The sequence below is a fragment of the Notolabrus celidotus genome, chromosome 8 (assembly GCF_009762535.1).
Source record: "Notolabrus celidotus isolate fNotCel1 chromosome 8, fNotCel1.pri, whole genome shotgun sequence".
In the NCBI taxonomy this organism is placed as follows: domain Eukaryota; kingdom Metazoa; phylum Chordata; class Actinopteri; order Labriformes; family Labridae; genus Notolabrus; species Notolabrus celidotus.
Window position 1 is genome coordinate 29,203,876 of NC_048279.1, and position 20,765 is coordinate 29,224,640.

The 20,765-nt window shown below is 38.9% G+C and overlaps 1 protein-coding gene and 1 long non-coding RNA gene across 8 annotated transcripts in view; one reads left to right on the forward strand and one right to left on the reverse strand.

Moving 5' to 3' along the window:
* LOC117817371 overlaps positions 1–20,765 on the forward strand; it is a 79,287-nt gene that overhangs the window by 1,289 nt on the left and 57,233 nt on the right. For 3 of the 7 annotated variants that reach the window (XR_004632135.1, XR_004632137.1, XR_004632136.1), the window contains exons 3-5: positions 10,057–10,169; positions 12,946–13,162; positions 13,789–13,902. This is a non-coding gene — a long non-coding RNA (uncharacterized LOC117817371). Of the gene's footprint in view, positions 1–10,056; positions 10,170–11,476; positions 11,656–12,945; positions 13,175–13,788; positions 13,903–14,564; positions 14,969–20,765 lie in introns of those variants that run through there. The other 4 variants (XR_004632138.1, XR_004632133.1, XR_004632134.1 and 1 more) reach the window with 4 other exon arrangements.
* egf (epidermal growth factor) lies at positions 6,157–20,526 on the reverse strand. Its single transcript, XM_034690054.1, has 22 exons — positions 20,332–20,526; positions 19,990–20,171; positions 19,053–19,280; positions 18,766–18,968; positions 18,566–18,679; positions 18,332–18,454; positions 16,136–16,258; positions 15,291–15,416; positions 14,970–15,106; positions 14,550–14,698; positions 14,230–14,334; positions 13,770–13,993; positions 12,937–13,104; positions 12,622–12,771; positions 12,384–12,521; positions 12,170–12,286; positions 11,240–11,362; positions 10,882–11,053; positions 10,048–10,212; positions 8,488–8,590; positions 7,355–7,451; positions 6,157–7,209 (listed from the first exon to the last, which is right to left on the reverse strand). Exons 1-22 carry the CDS (start codon positions 20,482–20,484, stop codon positions 7,016–7,018), a joined length of 3,294 nt encoding a protein of 1,097 aa, XP_034545945.1. The 5' UTR covers positions 20,485–20,526; the 3' UTR covers positions 6,157–7,015.

The window sequence follows — 20,765 nt, forward strand, 5'->3', positions numbered from 1 at the left end:
AGAAGAAACTCAGGACATGTTTTATACAAGTGGGTTTCTGATCAGTGAATCATGTTTGATTGCTGCTGCTGCCCACATCACAGTTTCACAAGGCCAGCCCTCTGTGTTGTCGATTTTCTTGTGCACTACTGCCATCTGCTGGAACAACCAGGCCGGCCTCAAACTTAGAATCAGGAGGAAGTTTTTTTCTTCTCAATAATGCAACACAAACTAAAATGGCATTATATGTTTTAATCCCAGTTTTCATTGTATCTGACTATTCCAATAGAAAAGAAGCTACAGTTATTCAGTCAATGCCCCCAAGATAACAGAGCAAATGTGGAGGATTTTCATACATAAGGTGGTTTTTAAATCAGTGTCATTTTTGTTTTTGTTTTTAAAGAATAATAGAAACAGAAATACTTTATTTATCCCAAGGGAATTCAGTTATAACAGCATGCTCTTATTAAACAGTATGGAAGTCAAAATATTAATAGAAAGAAGGAATACAATAAGATATAAAATAAAAATAAATAAAATAAAATAATAATAAAGTATTTACAGAAGCACAGAATAGTTAGAAAATATAGTTCATATTTAAACAAGAAATAACATTAGCTTGATTTTTTTAGAATGGTTAACATCAAACCTAATAAAATAAGAGGACTCAAGCAAATACATTAGCAGCTTCAATGCAAAATAAAATGACCTTGTATAATAGATGCGCATTTTTCTTAATTATTTAAATGCTGCACAGGTCTTTATCTGTAAGTGTCTAAAAGTTAAACATATATGCATGAACACCCCCTCTGTTTGGCTTAATATCAATAAACAGCTTCAATTTTTTTTCAATGTCTGCAAATTTGTATTTGAAATTACGGTAACCCATGTGATCCTCTACTGCCTCAAAGAACACCTCAACATATTTGTTGCTTTTAAACCGGTGTGCTCAAAATGTTCTCTGCCACTCCCCCTCAGGAGACAAAACGACCATGAGAGCTTCCAGTTTTTTGACATGCTCTCCTCTGTGGTGCAGCCATAGATTCCAGCTCATATATCTGTGTCCAATACATGCATTAGACCCCCCTCCTCTTCTGATTTTAAATCTGCCCAAATCCCCCCAAACTAGTGTTACTCTGTCCTGCTCAAGAGCTGGTGGGACCAAACACTGACCTGGAGGATCATTGCAAAGCCTTTGAGTGGGTAGCTAATTCCCTCTTTAGCCCTCATCAGCTGTCCTTCGGGCTGGGATGGAGGCGTGAGCGATAAAGCAAAGCTAGCCCCATCTGGCAGAAAACTACAAATTAGGTAATGCAGAAAGAATGTTACAACTGTAGTTACGTCTGTATGTTTTCTGACTTTTTAATCAATCTTCTTAAAGTTTCTTATCATCTTAACACTTTTTCTAAAATCACCAAAAACATTTTTTTAAATTGATTTTGATAATTTCTAACGTCTTACAGTATAAATCAATTGATAACCTCTGACTCCACCCCTTTAAGATGATTTTCTAAAAAAATGTAACAACTTAAGAAAACTGAAACCTATCACTTTTATATGTGAGTAAATTATTGTGGTTGAAAATGAAGGTTATAAAACCACAGCTGTTTTTTTTTTCTCTTTTTGAGAGGTTTAATTTTTTGTAAAAATGTTTTATTATATTGTCGACATTTTAGACGATTTTGCCAGGTTATGATAGGAATTTAATCGAACATCAGAGGTATATATTTTCTGAAATCTCAACTTTTTAAACTTTTGGAGAGTTGTAAGGTATTTAAGGCCTGTTTTTAGTTACAAAATATTTTTCAAGGGGTCTTTATTTTCAAGTCTTTATTTAAACAAAAGTTTGTATTGCTGTTTTTGTATCACACAATGGTTTTGAACTGATATTATAGTTGGTACTTCCAGGCAGGAGTGGCAAGGGCACTAAAATATTCTACTCAAAATAAAATACAAGTAGCTTTACAAAATGTTTTACAGTAAAATAAAAAGTACTTCATTCAAAATGTAATCTAAAGTACAGTTTATTAAAAGTAAAAAAAAATTGTTAATTTAGAATGAGTCTTCTGTATCTACATGATATCTGGTTCCCTTCCACAGAGGCCATCATCTTGCACCGCCATGTTTCTAGAGAAGCACAGCATAGACAAACTAGTGAGGGCCTTGCTCATTTTTGTTTTTTGTGGATGGCCGCAAGAAAATGCACCAGTTGGAAGACAAAGCAGGGAAAAGCGGTTTTATTTGATACTAGAGACTTGACAAATCATATTCATCATACATCACAGGAGCTTCTTGTCCTCCTAGGCCACTGTAGCTTCTGGATTTTCACCATCAAGGAGATGAGCAAGAGAGTATTTCAATCTATAGTCTGGCTGCATATCACTAGGACAAACCTGTGAAGATATCTCAAACGATGAATGAATATTTATTGTGATTTCAGCACAAGCATGCATTTTCTCCTCCCCCCTACATGTTAGTTCACAAGACTGCTTTGTGGTAGACATCAGCCAATCAGCTGGCAGACACACAGTTGATGACAAGCTTGTATCCTTTTTGCTTTTCACTTATTTCACACAGTAATGAATAAAGTGGGAAATGTGGAGAAGTACTGTACTTCCCACCAAAAACATTGAAATCAAAGTAAAAGCCATAGACTGTAAAAAATATGGACGTAGTATCCGTGACGTCACCCATCTGTTTCTGAAGAGCTGTTTTGAAGCCAATCGGGAGCGGCAGCCATATTGCTTCTGTCGAGCCAGTGTGACGTAAAGAGGCGGGCTTTGAGCCTCCTAGCCAACAGCTGCAGTGTTCCTGCAGGCAGCTGAGCCTCTCATTGGAAGACTAGTAATCTCAATAACTTCGAAATTGCCGAATTAGAAAAAAATTCACCCCCCTCACAGTGAGAGGACATCGAGAAATGAGCTATTCAGACTACACTCGTCTTTTGTACCAGGCTGTAAACATGTTTATTAATGCTGCAAAGATCGTCTTTTTCCCATTCATGTGTATGTGACTTCCGGTACTTCCGGAGCCAGCCTCAAGCGAATCCTCGATGAACTGCAGCTTCTAACCAAGCGTGCCGGATACGGCCCTGGTGGTGAAGCTTTCAGCAGTGTGACTGCCCCCTGGTGGCTGGCTGCAGTATAGGTCAAAAAATCCGTCTCCCCCATTCATTTCAATGGGGGAGCAGTCAAACTTTAAAAAATAAATACACGTCGTACGAATGTTTCTCACATCCGTATGCTGTGGTTATATGTAGTTAGTATTTGACTGTTTTGTGTTCAAGGCCTCTTTTTTCTGAAAAGTTTCTTTTTCGTTAGTTATTAGAGTTTAAAAAACGGGGTTTTACTTCCGGGTTTCCTTTGATTCACAGCCGCCGTAGAACGAAACTTCAAAGGGCACACAGCGTCTTGTGACGTTACGCTGCAGGGCGGAGCTTATTACAAAGGCTTCACAGGCTCTGGCTGCACAATGGCTGCGCCCAGGAGAGGGATTTTTTGGCTTCAGAACTGTACAACGGGAAGAGGCGGAGCAACGCTGTCCATTTTTATTTACAATCTATGCTTCTAACACTTCCGCATTGACTCATGTTTAGACCGGAGGTTGCTGCTTGGTAAAAGCACTGGTTTGAAAAAGTACACAAAAAGCTACTTAATACAGTAACTTGAGTTAATGTTATTATTTCTCCCTGATGTCAACAAGACACTGAAAACCCAAGAACATTGCTGTGCTCTTCATAAAGTTTACCTTGACTGATTTGATAGACTGTGCTGTTTTACTCTTGTTGACCTCTAGTTGGACGATACATTAGTCAACACTGTAATATATATATAGAAAAAAACCTGCAATTAATTGTACCTTCTTGAATGGTAAACTGATTACAATTTGTTTGTTTAATGAAGGAGGTGTTTATTAATCTGTTTGATCAATTTGGCTGATATAGTTTATCTTACATAAAAGGGAGAGCACAGTGTACCCAATAAATGAAGTAATGTATTTATGTATCATGTGTCGTAAAACAGCCTCCCCTTTGAAAATGTTACAAAACTGAAATCCCCCGAGGCGCCTTCTACTTACAGTGTCAGTGACTCTATTGCCCCCTGTTGCCCCAATTGAGGAGTAATACAAGATAAATTGACACTGGGCCCAATTTCATCTTTACTTGAAGGCTGATGTGCTTCTGTTTAGAGTGGTGCCCTAACCTATCTGTTAGCCCTAATGGAGACCAATATATAGATAAGTGTCTTGCCAGGAAAATCAATATCGATGTGGCCCCTGATGGTTTTTGAGTTAAAGTGCTTTGTTTTCTGCCATTGCCTCGAAACAAAGAGCGAGTGGGTCCCTCTATTAACAGTTCCCAGTCAACCTTGAGACCAAGTCCCAGACAGAGACAGAGACAGAGAGAGAGAAAGAGAGATATAGAAATGGAAAAAAGCCAGATGGGGTGATGGTGGTGGTGGTGGTGGAGGAGGGTGGCAGCATTGGTACCAACATCACTAGAGCGTTAGATTTGGTGGGGGATAGAAAAGCATCATCAATGGAGCAAGAGCGAGAGCTGTGATAAGAGTGTGATGGGGTGATACCAGACAGATCCAGCTATGATGGGACAAAATCATCTTTTAATTATCAGAAAATAATGCCATTTAAAAAGAAATAATAAAAACAAAAGTTACTGATGGTAGTTTTCATCTGTGCTGTGATAATTGAATGTGTTACAACAACAAACACTGCACATTTATTTGTGTATAGAATTTTATTCATTGAAAGAGAACAAGCTCTATCTTGCAGTTTTATAGTACACAGATACTGAAAACAATACATCATCAGAGCTGAATACATTGTGAATATAAATGCAGTATGTTTTACATTTTCACCAAATATAAGCTTTAATACTATTTAATCTATACTTAGCTTGTTTGGACGGATGAGCTCAGAATGCAAAGAAACCAGACAGACATATAGCTAGATGCCTTCCCTTTCCAAACCATCAGTCTCATATTATCAATCACTGATCAGTCAGCAGTCCTCTTCTGTTTCCTCTCCTCTTACTTCTTACAGCACAGTCCTTACCAGAGCTTTGGAACAAGCAAACATACCTAGATCTGTGTATAAAAATAAATATACATTCTGCTAACAATGTCACAGTTTCCGTGCAAGTATCCAGAGTGTGAGGTTTGAATGGAAGTTTCACAGAGCTTGGTACTGAGTTTGAAGGTAGTGTTGAGTACTAATTGAGATAAATGTTACACAGCAGTGAGCATGAAATACAACATCCTTAAAGGGAAAGTTTCCATGAACTACAGACAGTTGCTGAATTGATGAAGGTACTGTAAAATAAAATTATAAGACGCACTTTGAAAACATTTTCTGTCATCTGAAAAGTGAACTGCAACCTATAGGTTGATATAGGTTCAGATGACAGAAAATGTTTTCAAAGTGCGTTTATTGGTCCCATAAACCAGTTTGCAATGCAAAGAGGGGTATTCTATGTAGCTATTCTACTGCATGTGAATGCAATGGAAGTGTTCACACAAGAACACAGTTGAGACACCCCAAGTGGGAGAATTGAAGCCAACTGCAGTTCATCAAGTGTCCGCTTGAGGCTGGCTCCGGAAGTACCAGAAACCACATACACACCAATTCAAAAAGCCGATCTTTACGGCAGAAACAAACATGTTTACAGCCTGGTACAAAAAACGAGTGTAGTCTGGATAGCTAATTTCTCAATCGGCACACACTGTACGGGGGGTGAATTTTTTCATAACGCAGCAATTTCAAAGATATTAAGATTATGAGTCTTCCATTAAGAGAGGCACAGCTGAGTTGATTGACAGGCGGGAACACTGTAGGTTGGTGAGGAGGCTCAAAGCCCGCCCTTCAGCATATCCAATATGGTTCCCACCGACAATTGGCTTCAGGACAGTGCTTCAGAAACGTCACGGATACTTTGTCTATGAGACACCACCAACACTAGACTGCAACTTATATTCCAGATTTTATGGTAATTTCTAAACATAAGAACAAAATTCATCCCTTATAACAGAAGCAAGCAGAGCAATGTGAAAAAGATGATCAGATATTTGATGATTTAAAAAAATGTAGCTATACATTTAAAGATAATTCAGCTGGTCTCATTTTTAGACATGTCATGCTCTCTTAGGATACGTGCTTTGTTTCATAAAGATGTCTGCACATGTGTTCATAAACAAACGTGTCAGGGTTCCATGGCAAGCAATTATTTATTTGTAGGTGATATGAATATGAAAAATATTGCAAAATAACCTACAGAGTCCAAGATTTTAGCTGACAGTTTCTTTTTAATAGATCATAAAATCCTAAAAAATGGCAAAACTGTGAGCTTTGAATGTGAACTTCTATAAAACTTGAATAGAACTGAGCTTGGAACTAAAATCTGAATAAGGTAGTTTTGATTTTTATGCTGGCTGGACGGAAATCAAGTAATTTCTTAGTTTCACAGTTAAAGCAGCGTAGGCAGGAGCTTTTTACAGTCTTGATATGATAACATATTTTAGATTTCTTTCTGTTTTGAAACGAAAGACATACTATACATTTATATTTCATACTATATGGAATATACTCGCATATTACTAGCTACAATAATAGGTAAATATTTATTCAGGGAAGACGTTAATTTTAAATGCTATAGTTTGGGAAAATGTGTCATAAAACCAGCTGTATTTACAAGGCACTTACACTCAGACTTTGATTAAATGCAGTTTGTCCTTTTTGGGTTCAGTTATGTCAGAAACTAGGCCGACTAATGCCAAATACCAGATACTCATTTACAATCTGTCCTAATAAAATGTGTACAAAATTAAATTCTTACATCTCGTTTTGTACTCCATCAGATAACGTCTGTTATTCCGAAACTCCACTCTTCACTCTCTTTCATCAGCTCCTCTGCCATTCGTTTTATTAGTAAGGCATTATATTGAAGTTTGAATCTCTTATTTATTGTGCGACCATGTATCAGATGTCACCTTAGCTGTGTCCATATCTGTCTGTCTGATAAAAACTAGGAAGCAGCGGACTCAGAGCTCGTAGTCTCTGAGAGGAGCGGTGGCTTGAAAGTTGTACAGGTGTATGATCTTGACAGTGATGGACTCGAGTGATGGATAGTGGGCTCTGCAGTCTCCATGGCAGCCGCAGACACCATCGAACACTCATATCCTCTGTTGTGTTTGGAGAACGTTCCTGACTCTTCAGCAGCTGGCAGAAAACAAAACAAATATAACATCATGTGTTAAGTGAAATCATAAATGATCATGACAGTTTTAGCTTAGCTCTGGCAGAAAAAGAACTTCAGACTGTGTGAAGTGAATGCATGTGTGTTGTTGAAATCGGTTTAAGGTACCCGTTTCTGAGGAGCAGGAAGGACAGACGGCTCTCCTGGGACAGCCCATGGCAGGGATGACCAGTCCCTCCACTCTGTCGTCTACCACCATGTAGAACTGCAGATAGATCAGGATGTTAGTCAGACTTTTATCAGTGTTAATTTACTTTTACATGATTTTTTAATTTGACAAAAAAAACATTTGGCGAAAGTCCACTTTGAATTCTTGCTTTCGAAACCTTTTAATTAATCTTGACTTAACTTTGTAAGGATTTAATTGGAAGTTTGCCAGTTTATTAGGCTTATTATAGCAAGACAAAAAGGTGTAGTTTGTCTTTCTGAATGCATTGATTTAATAATGATGGTTCATTATAAAAAAAAAAAAAACCATAACCAGGAAGACAATTAATATGTTCATCTATTGCAGTGGTATTCAAAGTAGGGGTCGGGACCCCCTCAGCGGTCATGAAATGCCTTCAAAATTCAGAAAGCTAAATTTGCATATTTTATCCATAATTTAAAAAGTATAGAAATGAAAATACCAGTTAAAAAAAATAAAAATAAAATAGCAATTACTAAATAAATTAAAAAATATATATATTTTTTACTTTTCTTTGTTTCCACACTTTTTTTGTTCAGTTCTGTGCTTTTTATTTGTCTATTAGTGTATTCCCACAGCAGTGAGCAACATTTAACCACCTCTAGGGGTCGCTGGTCTTTTGCCCCAATACTTTGGGGGTCACAGGGTGGGAAGTTTAGGAAGCCTTGATCTATCAGATCTGCTGACAGAGATATTGGCACAGCATTTTTTTGACTGTATAAAATGATTTTTGTTTTAGTTCGATGACACTCAGGACAGTAAGTTCTATTCATATATTTGTTGGTTGATATGAATTTAACTGATTGATATTTAATGGGCCTATGATACCTTTTAACATTGATCAAAAGCGCATCATTGCATACTTAGTGTTGTCAACATCACACTCCAATGGATAAACACAATATTGATTTGCCCCCCTCATAATAAGAAGGGTTGTGCAAAGACTGCAATCATTCAAATCTCCACTTGAGCTACTTTACAATAATCTCAGAGTCACTGAAGGACTTTCTTAGCTTGAGGATATTTGTTTAGAGCTTGATGACGGCGGTCTCACCCGGGGCACACTGGCGGTGGTGCTCTCTGACATGCTCTCATCCGTCACGCTGGTCTCACTCACATTATCCACTGAGGGCTGTTTGTGGAAGAATCTTCGGGCTCTTTGTTGAAGACAGAGAAAACATACAAATGATATATATATTCTAATATGATGACATTCAATGGTCCTCCAATTCAATTTGTGATTTAACATATGTGGACTCAAATGCTATTTGCATGGGTAACAGGTCATAGAAGAGATCACATGGCAGATTCATTTTAAACATGGTGGGGAATTGCATGGTGATCTGAGAATAAGTATTTCTTGTGCACAAATAAGGTGTAAAATTATCTGTTTTAAACATAAAGCTTCATCATTCTGCAGATGTTAAATTTGCTTTCAGTAACCAAATGATCAAACCCACTCATTGACCGTCTGAGATATATTTAGATTTAGTGATAATCTAGTCCGGCCTTTTCAGTGGTTATGTTTTGCATATTATTTTTTCAACCCTTATTGCTATATACTGTATGATACTTGACTTGTGTGTGTGTGTGTTGCAGTGGAAACTAACCCACCAAACTCAGAAACTACGTAAGTGCACTTGCAGTCAAGTGCGGAAGGCAATTTGAGGCAGAGCTATTGGCGGCCATGTAGCGTTTCCACTGGGGTCATACCTCAGCGGCTCCATTCTGTAGCTGAGAAATGACCTATTTTTATGTGTAATTGCTGTAGAACAAGCTAAACCAAGCATGTAATTGAAAGCGTGCCACTTCCACAGGGGAACCGAGACTGCTAACATTAGGATGTAGTAGGTGGTGGAGCGGGGAGGGAGGGGGGGTGTACTTTAAGAGTCAAAAGAGTGGAGAATGCCAAGGGCCTTGTCCATAAGCCAGTGAAACAACCATAAAACAAATCAGCTCTTTAGAGACAGCTCAGGTGGAAATAAGAGGGAGGAGGGATCCCGTATGTAGTTTACGTATGCTCCTCACTCAGCTGACCCGGGTTTGCTTGCTGCCATTCGTTCCACTTGTGCTCTGCTCCCTGACCCCCTGCTGTCATGCTCAGACACTGACATTACACGGATCATGCCACCCTGCGTTTGATAGACACCTCTAAATGCTGTCAGCTCATTCATTGCTGCTGCAGCTCCTCTTTGGCTATCTGTGCTGTCCTGTGCTTCCAGCTGGCAGAGGACTGATGATAATACAGCTTATCTTATGCCTGGTTATTGCAATGCAAAGACCTGTGTATATGTGGAAATGTTTGAAGATATGCATAACATAAATCTCAGGATTTTTAATTTCACCAAATTCAAAGTTTTAAAAACATTCCTCACACTCTCACAAACTCCTGTCTCTTGTTTCTTTTCTCTCGCCCCTTCTTTCTTCCACCTTTTAGACTTTTAACGACAAATGTTTTCTAGCTTTAACTCCTCTGTTCCCCCTATTTCCTCTTTTCCTTTTATTTTTTTAACATACTTTTACTCCTCATTCATTCTCTGTTAGTTAACATTGTGGTCAAATATCCCATGGACCTCGCTCATAACTTTTTTCCCCTTCTCCCCTCCCCTCTCACCCGAAGCAGTAGGTGACGCAGGCAGCAACGGAGAGCAGAGACACCAGGACCACCATGCAGGCTGCGATGACCACGTTTCTTCTCTTCTCCTCCTCGGCCTGCTGGAGCTCCCACCACTCCAGGTCACTGAACTGACAACGCTCCCCCATATAACCCAACACACAGCTGCAACAGATTGAACAAAGACACAATTTAGATTTTACATTTGTTAAAGCAGATATTTTATATGCCAGATATTTTTTCTTAAAAAAATAAAACATTATATTGAAAATAACTTTTAATACTTTGCAAAAAAGGATTCTGTTTAAGTCTGATTAGTGTTCAGGGGTTTAGATTTTGCTGGCTTAACAGCAAAATAGATGGTACATAGTGAATGGAAGATAGTGTCATAAGTTTTATACTATAAGGAGGACATCTCCACATTTTAGCAGGAATAGTGTTCTCAAAATAAAATTGATTTTTGTCCAGCCTCACATACAGATGGATTTAATTAACCAAGATCATGCTAAAATAATTATGCTAATGAACATTTATTACCACTAAAACCAACAGTTTGTATCTGTTTTTATAGTCTTTAGATAAAAAACTAAGAGGCAGTCTGATGGACACTTTGTCATAAGGTAGTGGGTTCAATCATGTGACTATAGTGACCCCTGCTGACAGAAAGCTGCAGTAAATAATCATGTGAGATGAGAAGATACAAGCCTGACAGTTACTTCAAAACAGATGATGAAATTATGTCTGTACAGGAAAGTCAAGTTCAGCTGTGAACACAGTGTAAACAGGTGGAGGTCAAAGGTCATACTGGCGGTGTACACTAAAGGGGATATTTACTTGCAAGCATAGGACTCCATTTCAGGGAAGTAGAAGCAGACGCCCTGGTACAGGCAGTAGGACTCATGAGTGGAGGGGCAGCTCTCCACTGAGTTACTGTTAATGTGGGACTGGGTGGTGTTGACATCAGCAGGGCTCCCAGTCGTCACCCACTGTGATGTGGTATCCAACGCTTCAGAGAACAAGGGATGTCATTTTACCAAATCACCACACAGTTTGTGATCACTCAAAATAAGTGAGATGATGATGAGTAGCAAAAGAGACTACACTTTATATTAAGTGTCCGATCCTGCTGTTTTCAATAATGGAATCATTATAATGTTCTGAAAACTGTAGGCAGTAAATAATCAAGACACACCTCGACATGTCTTCCCATTGCCTTGGAATCCTTCCTGGCACTTGCACAGATACTTCCCATGGTTATTTTGGCATTCTGCATTTTTGCCACAGGTGTGTGTTCCCTGTTTGCACTCATCAATATCTGAAACAAAGGGAAACAAGCTTACATTTTCACAGTATTAACATCATATAGGTTTACAATTATCTTGGTACATTTCATAGTTTAGTATAATAAGTATTTATTATTTTTCTTCAGGCATTGCAGTGAAAGAATGGAGTGATACAGGATGGCCATCTAACTACCTTTTCACTTCTTTGGTACATGAGATGCTATATGAAAGTGTATTGTATTCATCACATAGATCTTGCACATAAAAACCTATTTAAAACTTATACCCGGTCTGCACAGTATCAAATAAAAAATTAAAATTTTCAGTTGTTTTTTTTTAAACATATTTTGTGTTTCCCTACTTTGTCAATTTAACGTTTTATTTGTTTGTTTGTGTGTTGTTTTTTTTCATTTCAACAGGGACAGTGTACAGCCATTTAGCTGTACCAGAGTTAGCTATGAGCTCATTTACATCTGTAGTCACTGGGCAGGAGACGGAGACAATGCCTCTGTTAAAAACAATCAGTACATCATTGAAACAGCCACACAATAATACAGAACCACTATACAACAACAGAGATATATATTCACATCAAAACTATCAACATTGTAATAATCTTTGCTTCCAGGGCAACTCTACCTCTGTAAAATCATGTTACTGCTTACATTCAAATCCGCTTCCCTCCCTGTGCTGTTACCTTAGCCAAAATGTGGAAATCAAAACCCTGCCACAGCTCATGAGATGAAAAGTGTCTCTGCTTCAAATGTAATCCCCCCAGCTTTCCTCAGGATACTTTACCTCGTTTTATTTAGGATACTAAAACAGATTAAATGACTCACCTACACATGACTGTCCATCACCCGTGAAACCTTCCACACACCTACAAGTTGGGCTGCCAGCAATCAGCAGACACTGTGCGTTTACATCACAGCGGAGTGAGTCGCACTCATTCTGGTCTGACAGAGACAGGAACACATGGAACCATGACGTTTAGTCAGAGTGAGAAGAAAGAGAAGAGACACCATGTGTTTGTATTTATAGGTCCACTCTTACCTGACACCATCTTGTCTGTATAAAGAGTCGGCTTGCTGCTTTCATCGGAGTCTGTTGACAGTCCAATTGTGGTGCTCTCATCGTTGAATGTTTTATTATTGAGAGACGTTAAATGAGTGGACTCACTGTCTTCAGAATCTACGTCATAAATTCAAACACTTGGTATCAGTATTCATTTGTTATTAGTTACACTTGGCATATGATCAAACTGTTACAAAGAAATCATGAAATAGATGACCTGCTGTTGTATTAGAAACATCAGCTAGTGAGCAGCTCTTTCCATCATCTGACAGGATGTAGTGTGACAGGCAGGAGCAGTGAGCTAGTCCCAGCTTGCTTTCGCACACTTGGGCACAACCTCCATTCAAGTGGAGGCAAACATCTGCACCTGGAGATGAGGATGCAAAATGACACTTTGTAGTGCAGTCATGAATTTTGGTATGGGGGGATTTTTTTCACCTTGTTGTATGGTTGATGGTCAAACCAAATCTCAAATGCATTCAAGCTTGATTTAGAAATGTACAATAAATTATGTCTTTCTGTCTGCCTGTACCTGGTTTAGCAAGGGGATGAACCACCACAATAGATGCTGGCTGGACCATGTTGCCATGTATACGTTGCAGCTTTTTCCCAGTATGCTTGTGGAAGCTCCTCAGCTCCCGGTGCTCCCAGTCAGATATCCACAACCTGTCCTCAAATACAGCGAGGTCAAAAGGTCGACCTGGATCAATCAGAGGGAGGAAGAATCCAGAGGATTCACAAAGAAGAAGAAGAGATCAGTGAGTGTAAAGGTAGAGCTGTTGTAAAATGTGTATACATTTTATGTTGAGGCCTGTTATCAGAGAGACTTAGACCTATTTGATTGTTGTTTTAAATAGGCAGTTGCATACAGACATTAGTACAAGAGAGAATGAATTAGAGCACACACAAGTTTTACTGTATGTCTAGCGTAAAATAACTTGAGTTCAGTTTGTAAAGCCTGTTTTTCTTTGTGGACTTAGAATACTTTTTTCAGTCTAATGCACTTCTTGTTAAACCTGAACCTAATGTTGGGCTTAGCGTTACAGACTGGACTGTATTTCACACAACGTATAGAGGCTAAGTGTTCTTCAATAAGTCATGTAGTGCCAAATGTCTGTAAAGTGCTAAACTAGAAGCCTTGCCAAAGCTAGGCTCCAAAGCAGCCTAAAGCTACATCACAAGGTATTCTGATTTGTTTTGTGTCTCAGAGCAGTTATTGTGTGCTTGTTGAAATGCATCTTGGAAATGAAAAATTAATTAGGAAGATATGTCTGGCAATATTTCTCCGTAAATTACAGGCATTTAGATTTGAAATCCAACTTTAAATCAGTTAACCTTTGCATGCATGTGTCACAAAAGCCTCACCTACTTGGTTCTCTAACAGGACCCGCCGACCTGAGCCATCCAGGGCAGCAGTCTCCACCAGACCCCTCTTCAGGTCGCACCAGAACAGACGGTCATCTGTGAAATCGATGGTCAGGCCGCTCGGTGACACAAGGTTAGTGCTCGCAATGACAACACGGTCTGTTCCATCCAAAGAGGCACACTCCACCACAGGACGGGCCCCCATATCAGTCCAGAACAGCTTCCTTAAAGAGTTCAAAAGAGCAGTATGAGTCATCATCAAAACACTTGAATACCTGATAAGTAGCTGATCATTTAAGATAGTAGTATTTGAATTATTGCAAAGTGAGGTCACTTTAAAATCTGAAATAAAATACATCACACACTTTAAAATAAAGTCTAAAAAATGCAAGAAATATCAACATCAACCTTCAACCTCCACCTTCAACCTGTGTGATATTCTGTATGCAGCCTCACTCACTTTGCAAAAGGATGAACTGCGATCCCTCTTGGTTCCTCCAGTCCTTTGCTCACAATAGTTTCCCTGTTAAGTCCAGCCAAGCTACTGCGCTCAACAGTTGACTGGCTGCAGGACAAAAATGAACGAAAGTGTGACAGAAAATAGAAACCATTTCAATCCTGATAACATTAAGCAACTTAACTTTATTGAATGCAATGTTAGACTAAACTCTATGGACTCTAAAGGGTAAATGACAAGTGACAAGCAAACGCCGGCCACATAAATAGTCATGCAGGAGAAAGAAGAAATGTAAAGATTTACACTTTGCATTCACTACACACCCTTTATCTGTCCAGTACATCCTGTGGTGGATCCAGTCTATAGCCAGTCCTTCTGGAGAGTCCAAACCATCAGACACAAGGATGTCCCTCGACCCACCGTTCAAATCAACACGCTCTATTGTCTTCTGCCTTGTGCTTGCGAAGAACACCTTCAAAACACAAAACAAATATCCATTTAAAGAAATTCATTCATTTTATTGGAGCAGCAAAAGAAGGTAAGAGATTGTTTTTCATTTGAACTCCATAAGCCATCACATAACAACTGTCTGTCCACTAGATGGCACCAGCTGTCTTTAACAAACCTGAGTCATGTCCACCATGAGACAAACCCTTACTCAAGAAGCCTCATGAGACTCGTGAGACTTTTGTGTCTAGTGAAACAACAAATTGCAATAAAGAATGAAAGGTGTTTTATCTTACTTTGTTCTGCACTGGGTCATAGTCCAAAGCTATAATAGTTCCTCTGGGCTCCTCTACTAGGCTGTGATCCCCTGAGCCATCAGGGTGAATTTGTCTCACATCCACCAGATTGGCAATGAGTAGATAAGGTGGAGGTGCTGGGGAAGAAAAATGTGTTATTTCTTATCAGGTGTGCTGTAATAGAAACAAACCCACAGACCTCTTACTATGACTTTTACATTATTTATAGTGCAGAATGTATTTGTGAATAATTAACAGGAAGGTGAGATAAATTGATGAGTGGGCTTATATGCCTCAGATGACTGCAATTGCATGACTCACCAGTGGCAATGCAGCGTTTGCCGTCTTGGTGGAGCTGGTAGCCAGGCAGACAGCCACACTGCCACCTGCTAGGGGTGACAGGAGTACAGATCTGACTGCAGTCCCCGTTGTCTGCAGAAGAGCAGCCTGTAACAGCAGAAAATCTCTTACAGATACTCATGAAGATTCTGTTATTGCTGAGAGAAGCCCTGATTTTCTTAAGTTTCTTAAGCAGTCATGCAAAGGTTAACGGTTACTCCAGGACAATGCTGTGACTGTCAGGCTCACCTCGGGTTGATCCCATTGACTCATTCCTTGTTTTCAAGATATTCACAATATGTTTTATGTAGTTTCTACAATCTGTGCTGTCCTTCTCATTCTGTCACACTGTGCATTTTCTTCCTATCTTGTCAGCCCTTCCCTTTTAATGCAGCTAAATCTGCACGTTACTTTTCAAAGGACATTTAATTTCACTGAGGATTTTCAATGGTTAAATTAGTTGTATATATATTCTCACGCCATACACAGAAGCCAGTCTTTGTGTCCCGCGGTAGCATTTTTTTCCTTCCCTTCTGCCGTTAACAGGAAAAGTCTGCCAGAAAGTGTGCCCACCCTAAACCAGAATTATTAACACCTCAAAGAAAGTTCCACTGTGCAGAAACTGTTTGGTCAGTAGATTTCAAAGCTTTTGTTTGAAGGTATAAAAAAGGCTCACTGTTATGAATGTAAAAAATTGTACCTCTACACGAGAAATGTGAATCTTTTGATTTTTTTCCTTCCAAATAATCCTGAAAAAAATCTGTTTATTCCATAAATTTTAAGCTTGAGAATGAATGTCTGGTGACCTGTGATATAGCCATACATACCAGTACAGGCTTGTCCATCTTCCTGCAGTATAGATCCCTCTGGACACACACAGACAGCACCCTCGTCCATCATCAGGCACCCATGTCCACACTTGGTGATGTTGCTTCCACAGGGTGTGATCTCTAATTGTGGACCAAAACAGATTTTTATGCACTGTTAATTCCCATAGTCAAAATAATTTAAAGCTGATAAAGCTGAGTCAGTCAAAACTCAAAGAACGGTTAAAACAATAAAGTTTTTTTTTTTTATCAATGATTGATGATTAAGGACTGTTACATGTTTGGATTTCCCCAGGTTATATTTGGGGCCCAGCTGGTAACAGATTGCAACGAAGCCAGCTGGACAGCAAGCTTCTTAACCTGTGCGCCACTTAAATCTCTTTATGAAGGAAGCCCTAAATCTATCAAAACAGGTGAAAGTGTGATGGAAATGCAGTCAGAGCCCACACAGTGAGGGTGACGTAATGTTAGCTCACAGGAGGGTGGGACCTCTGAAACCTGTGAATGTGTGCCAGCTATACAGAGACGGCTATACAGGTATGAATCTGATGTGAAATAGTTAAACAACCTGATGCTGTGCATGTGACTGTTAACTTCTCCATAGTGGTAGATGGTGAATTTAGTGCTTTAGGCAGCCAGCTGTTTGCATTTTTATCTTTAGTAAAAGTCCAAAATCTGTCACATCATCAACTAAATATTGTTCTTTCAACATTAGCTTAAATATAGATTATGAACTAATTTGAATAATAGACTATGAACAAATGTACGGGACATATTTGAACAAAAAAAATGGAGTTAAGGATGTAAGATACAAAGAACCAGGCCTTTTCCCTCATTCAGTCCATGTTGTTGTTGTCATTGTCTGGCCTGCTACTTGGCTGCATGTTTGTGCTCTTCTGGACCTTGGCAAAGGTTGTCTGTTAAACAGCTTAGACAGACAAAGCTGCTGACCAGATATGTTCCCCATTGCAAATGTCACCTAGTCATCTAATCTCATTGTGTGTGAGCCATTCCTGTTTTCTTGGCTGTGAGATTAGAAGGGGAGAGATTAGATTGGGTCCATAGTGCTTTTTAAAATGATGGATAGTCATCCTTGACAACATAACATTGATATAAGATAGTGATTTTTATGCATTCGCTCATGACTGCAATGCATGTTTGTGTCAGAATATTAGATTGTATGAGGTATTTGTTCTCTATCTGAGAATATGTTGTGATACTGGTAGACAACTGAGCTTCATTATGGCAGAGAGGGATGATCAGCCTCAGATTGCAGTAGAAAAGCTATATTGAATACCTGATTGAGTGAAATATTAAACATATCCCTCAACACTTTATTTTAGCGTAGTTTTATTGTGGGCCTTTTAAAAAAGAAAATTGTAAAAGATCAGTGGATTTGTTTGACCCAAAGAAACAAACTTAAAAACAAACCTTTCCTACTTCATTTTACCTCAGCCACTCAGTCTCAGCATGACTAGACCTTTGGTGACAAAGTGTCAGTGTTTTGACCCAAGTAACCTAACACACAATTGGCAGCTCACATGTGTCTGGTCTAGTGTGTCTAGCCAATGACCCAGCCTTTTTATTGGTTCTTTGGGGTCAAAGTAGTGTCTGGGGGACAAATGCCACCTTTCAAAACCTCCCAAAAAGAAAGAGGATCTAATGTGAACCAAGAGCCATATTCATTACCTTGGGCAAAACAAAATGCAAGTGTTTGCCCTTTAAAAAAAATAAAAATAAACCTAACCTTTCTTATTTTGCTGAATGAGGATTGGTGCAGCTTGGACAGAAAAACTAGAAGGGGATATATTAATGTAATATATTTACCATTCAACATGTACCTCTTTGGTCCACTTTGCACACACACATTTACAGAATTACCCTTCTGTAGAGTAGTATAGCTTCACCTATGTAGTGAACACTATGAATGTTAGTTCTTATCAGACAAGAAAATAATCAATTTCCATTAGTTGGTTTTTATATTGTTGACTCCGTTCACAGATGTAGTTGTAATCTTTAGAAATAAGCAGCAAAAAATATTTGGATTCTTTAAGTTAGTAACCAATACATTTATCAATCCACCATGCTTTGTGACTTTACTGTTAGCTAATTGTATTTCTAAAGAATGCACTATTTTCCAGAAATTAGGATGCATTGTAGTTAATGGTAAAAATAACAGATCATTTTCCACCATACCTTGACACGTCTTCCTGTCTGGTAAGAGGGCGTATCCTTTAGGGCAGGTACAGAAGTAGGAGCCTGGGATGTTTTCACAACCAAGCGAGCAGCCATGGTTCCAGTGGGCACATTCATTCACATCTGTGGTGCACACACAGACGAAAACTGGTAAAATATCTTTTATTTCAGTAGACTCACTTCTTTAAATTCCCTGCAGATTTTGTTCTCCTCCCAAAAGGCATCTGTACTGACCTTCACAGTGAGTTCCTTGCTTACTGAGAGCAAAGCCTGTGTCACACTTGCAGGTCCCTTCTTTGGCCAGATTGGAACACACATTCACACAGTTTCCACTCTGTTCATCACAACCTGTTTGAAAAGGTTAAAAGTAATATTACTAAAACATTGTCATATCTGTAAATACTAGTCATAAAATGTCAAAGTTCAAATGTAACCTGGTAATGTAGATTGGGTGTCTGCCATTGGCTGGTTGAGGTGATGTACCACCTTGATACCCACAGGGGGTTTTGCCATTGGTTTTAGGTTGACACTCAGTGACTTTCCACCAGTGTTCTTCTTTACTTGTTTTATAACCCGAGATGCGGCATCAGTGTAGTATAAGTGCTCCAGGAAAATAGACATCCCAAATGACTCAGACCTGACCAAAGAGAAAATGTTTTATCCCAGTTTTCTGAAAAGAAAGGAATAATCTATGCATAAAAAATGAAAAGAACCAGCTCACCTGAGCGGCTGATCTATGATGTGTAGGACTTTGCCGTTATAATCACAAGAGGCAATAGCACTTTCTCCTTGTAGACCAAACTGAACCCAGAACAGTCTTTTGTCTTCACGGTCAATTGTCAGTGCTTTCAGTTGTTCCCTTATTTTAATGAGCATAGTTTTCCTTTGTCCTGTCAGATCAGACCGCTGGACACTTGGAGTAACCCCACCAGACAGCCAAAAGAGAAACCTGAAACATATTCGTTCAACACTGAGGGCTTGCTGCAATGACATGTTCTCTAATATATCCATGATCTCTCCAAAGTAATGTGCTGCTTTGTGTATTTGGCACATATTGGTGAAAACTAAATTTAAAAAGCCTAAAAAGTGAAGCTAGTTGAGGCATCAAGATTCAAGAACTACAGGTCAAATGCAAAGAAAACAAATGTGATTGCTGTGAACCACCTTTTAGTTTATTGTAAGTAAAAAGATGCTTCTTTTAGCTTCACATTTTTGTACTCTTTGATAAAATGTAAGCTGCTCCAGAGGCGTATATTGACTCTTGGTATTTTATTATCAAGGAGAAATATTCCAGGTGTTGGTATAAATCCATTAGTAACATTATTCACTTATGGATATCTGCTTGTTAATCCCCTGGTCAAAAAGCCACAACATTGCGGGCAGTGTATGACTGTGTAAAAGTAAAACTGTCTTGTCTGGAAAGTTGTTGGTCTGTGCATGTTTGTCATTTTACACCTTTGTGCCAGACATCCCTGATGGCGGAGGATGAAACACTTATAGTAACTCACAAACAAACAAGAATCTGAACTGTGTGTGGAGCAGCTTAGGAATCCCTTGTTTAGCTTCAGGCTATTGTTTTATGTAATCAACTGTTGTCTGCTTATATAAGAAGAGCTTCCATTGTGATGTACTTAAAAGGAATCAGCTTCATAGATTACCTGCTAGTTGGGTCAACAGTGATTGAACTTGGCTGTGCCAAGTGTCTGAAAAGAGTCCTTTCATTTTTCCCATTTAAATCCATTCTCTTGACTTTTCCCTTTTCTCCACTTGTCCAGTATACACTGTTCCAGATCCAGTCCACTGCAAGGCCCGAGATATTTTTGACAGATGAGTAAAGTTTCTGGAACAAAAAAGACACTCAGATTAACATTTTATTAATTGAACCCAAGATACATTTATTATTGTTGAAGGTAGAGATATAACTTTTGATCATTTCAGTCAAGAAGACACTGGAGAACATTAAGTGCAGCAGAGTAAAATTAGAATAGTTGCATAATCACCTGTTTGTGTGCTCTTCCCACTGATGCTTTGAAGATGACCCCTGTGTGTTGGTCAGCCCAGTAGACTTCCCCCTCTGTGAAATGAAAGTCAAGCAGGATAGAACTACCGACCCCAGCCACGAGCCGCCTATGGTTTTTCCCATCAAGGTCCATCCGATGAATGGCTTTACCATGGCCGAATATCAGGAAGGGCTGTGAAGCTGAACAAGATAAAACATTACAGGTCTTACATGAATCATGAATCTCATGAACTCCAATAGTTTAAGACCCAAAACCACAAACAGCAGAGGTCATCAAAGTTCAACATTTGTTGAAAACAAAGGTACCTCAGTGTACTTTGTAAAGCATGAGTCCCAAGGACATCCTCTGTGCTTGTTCCATGGTTTTCAAAATTCTACTTTTCAAATGTTCCAGTTTTAGTGGAGCTTCAAGTA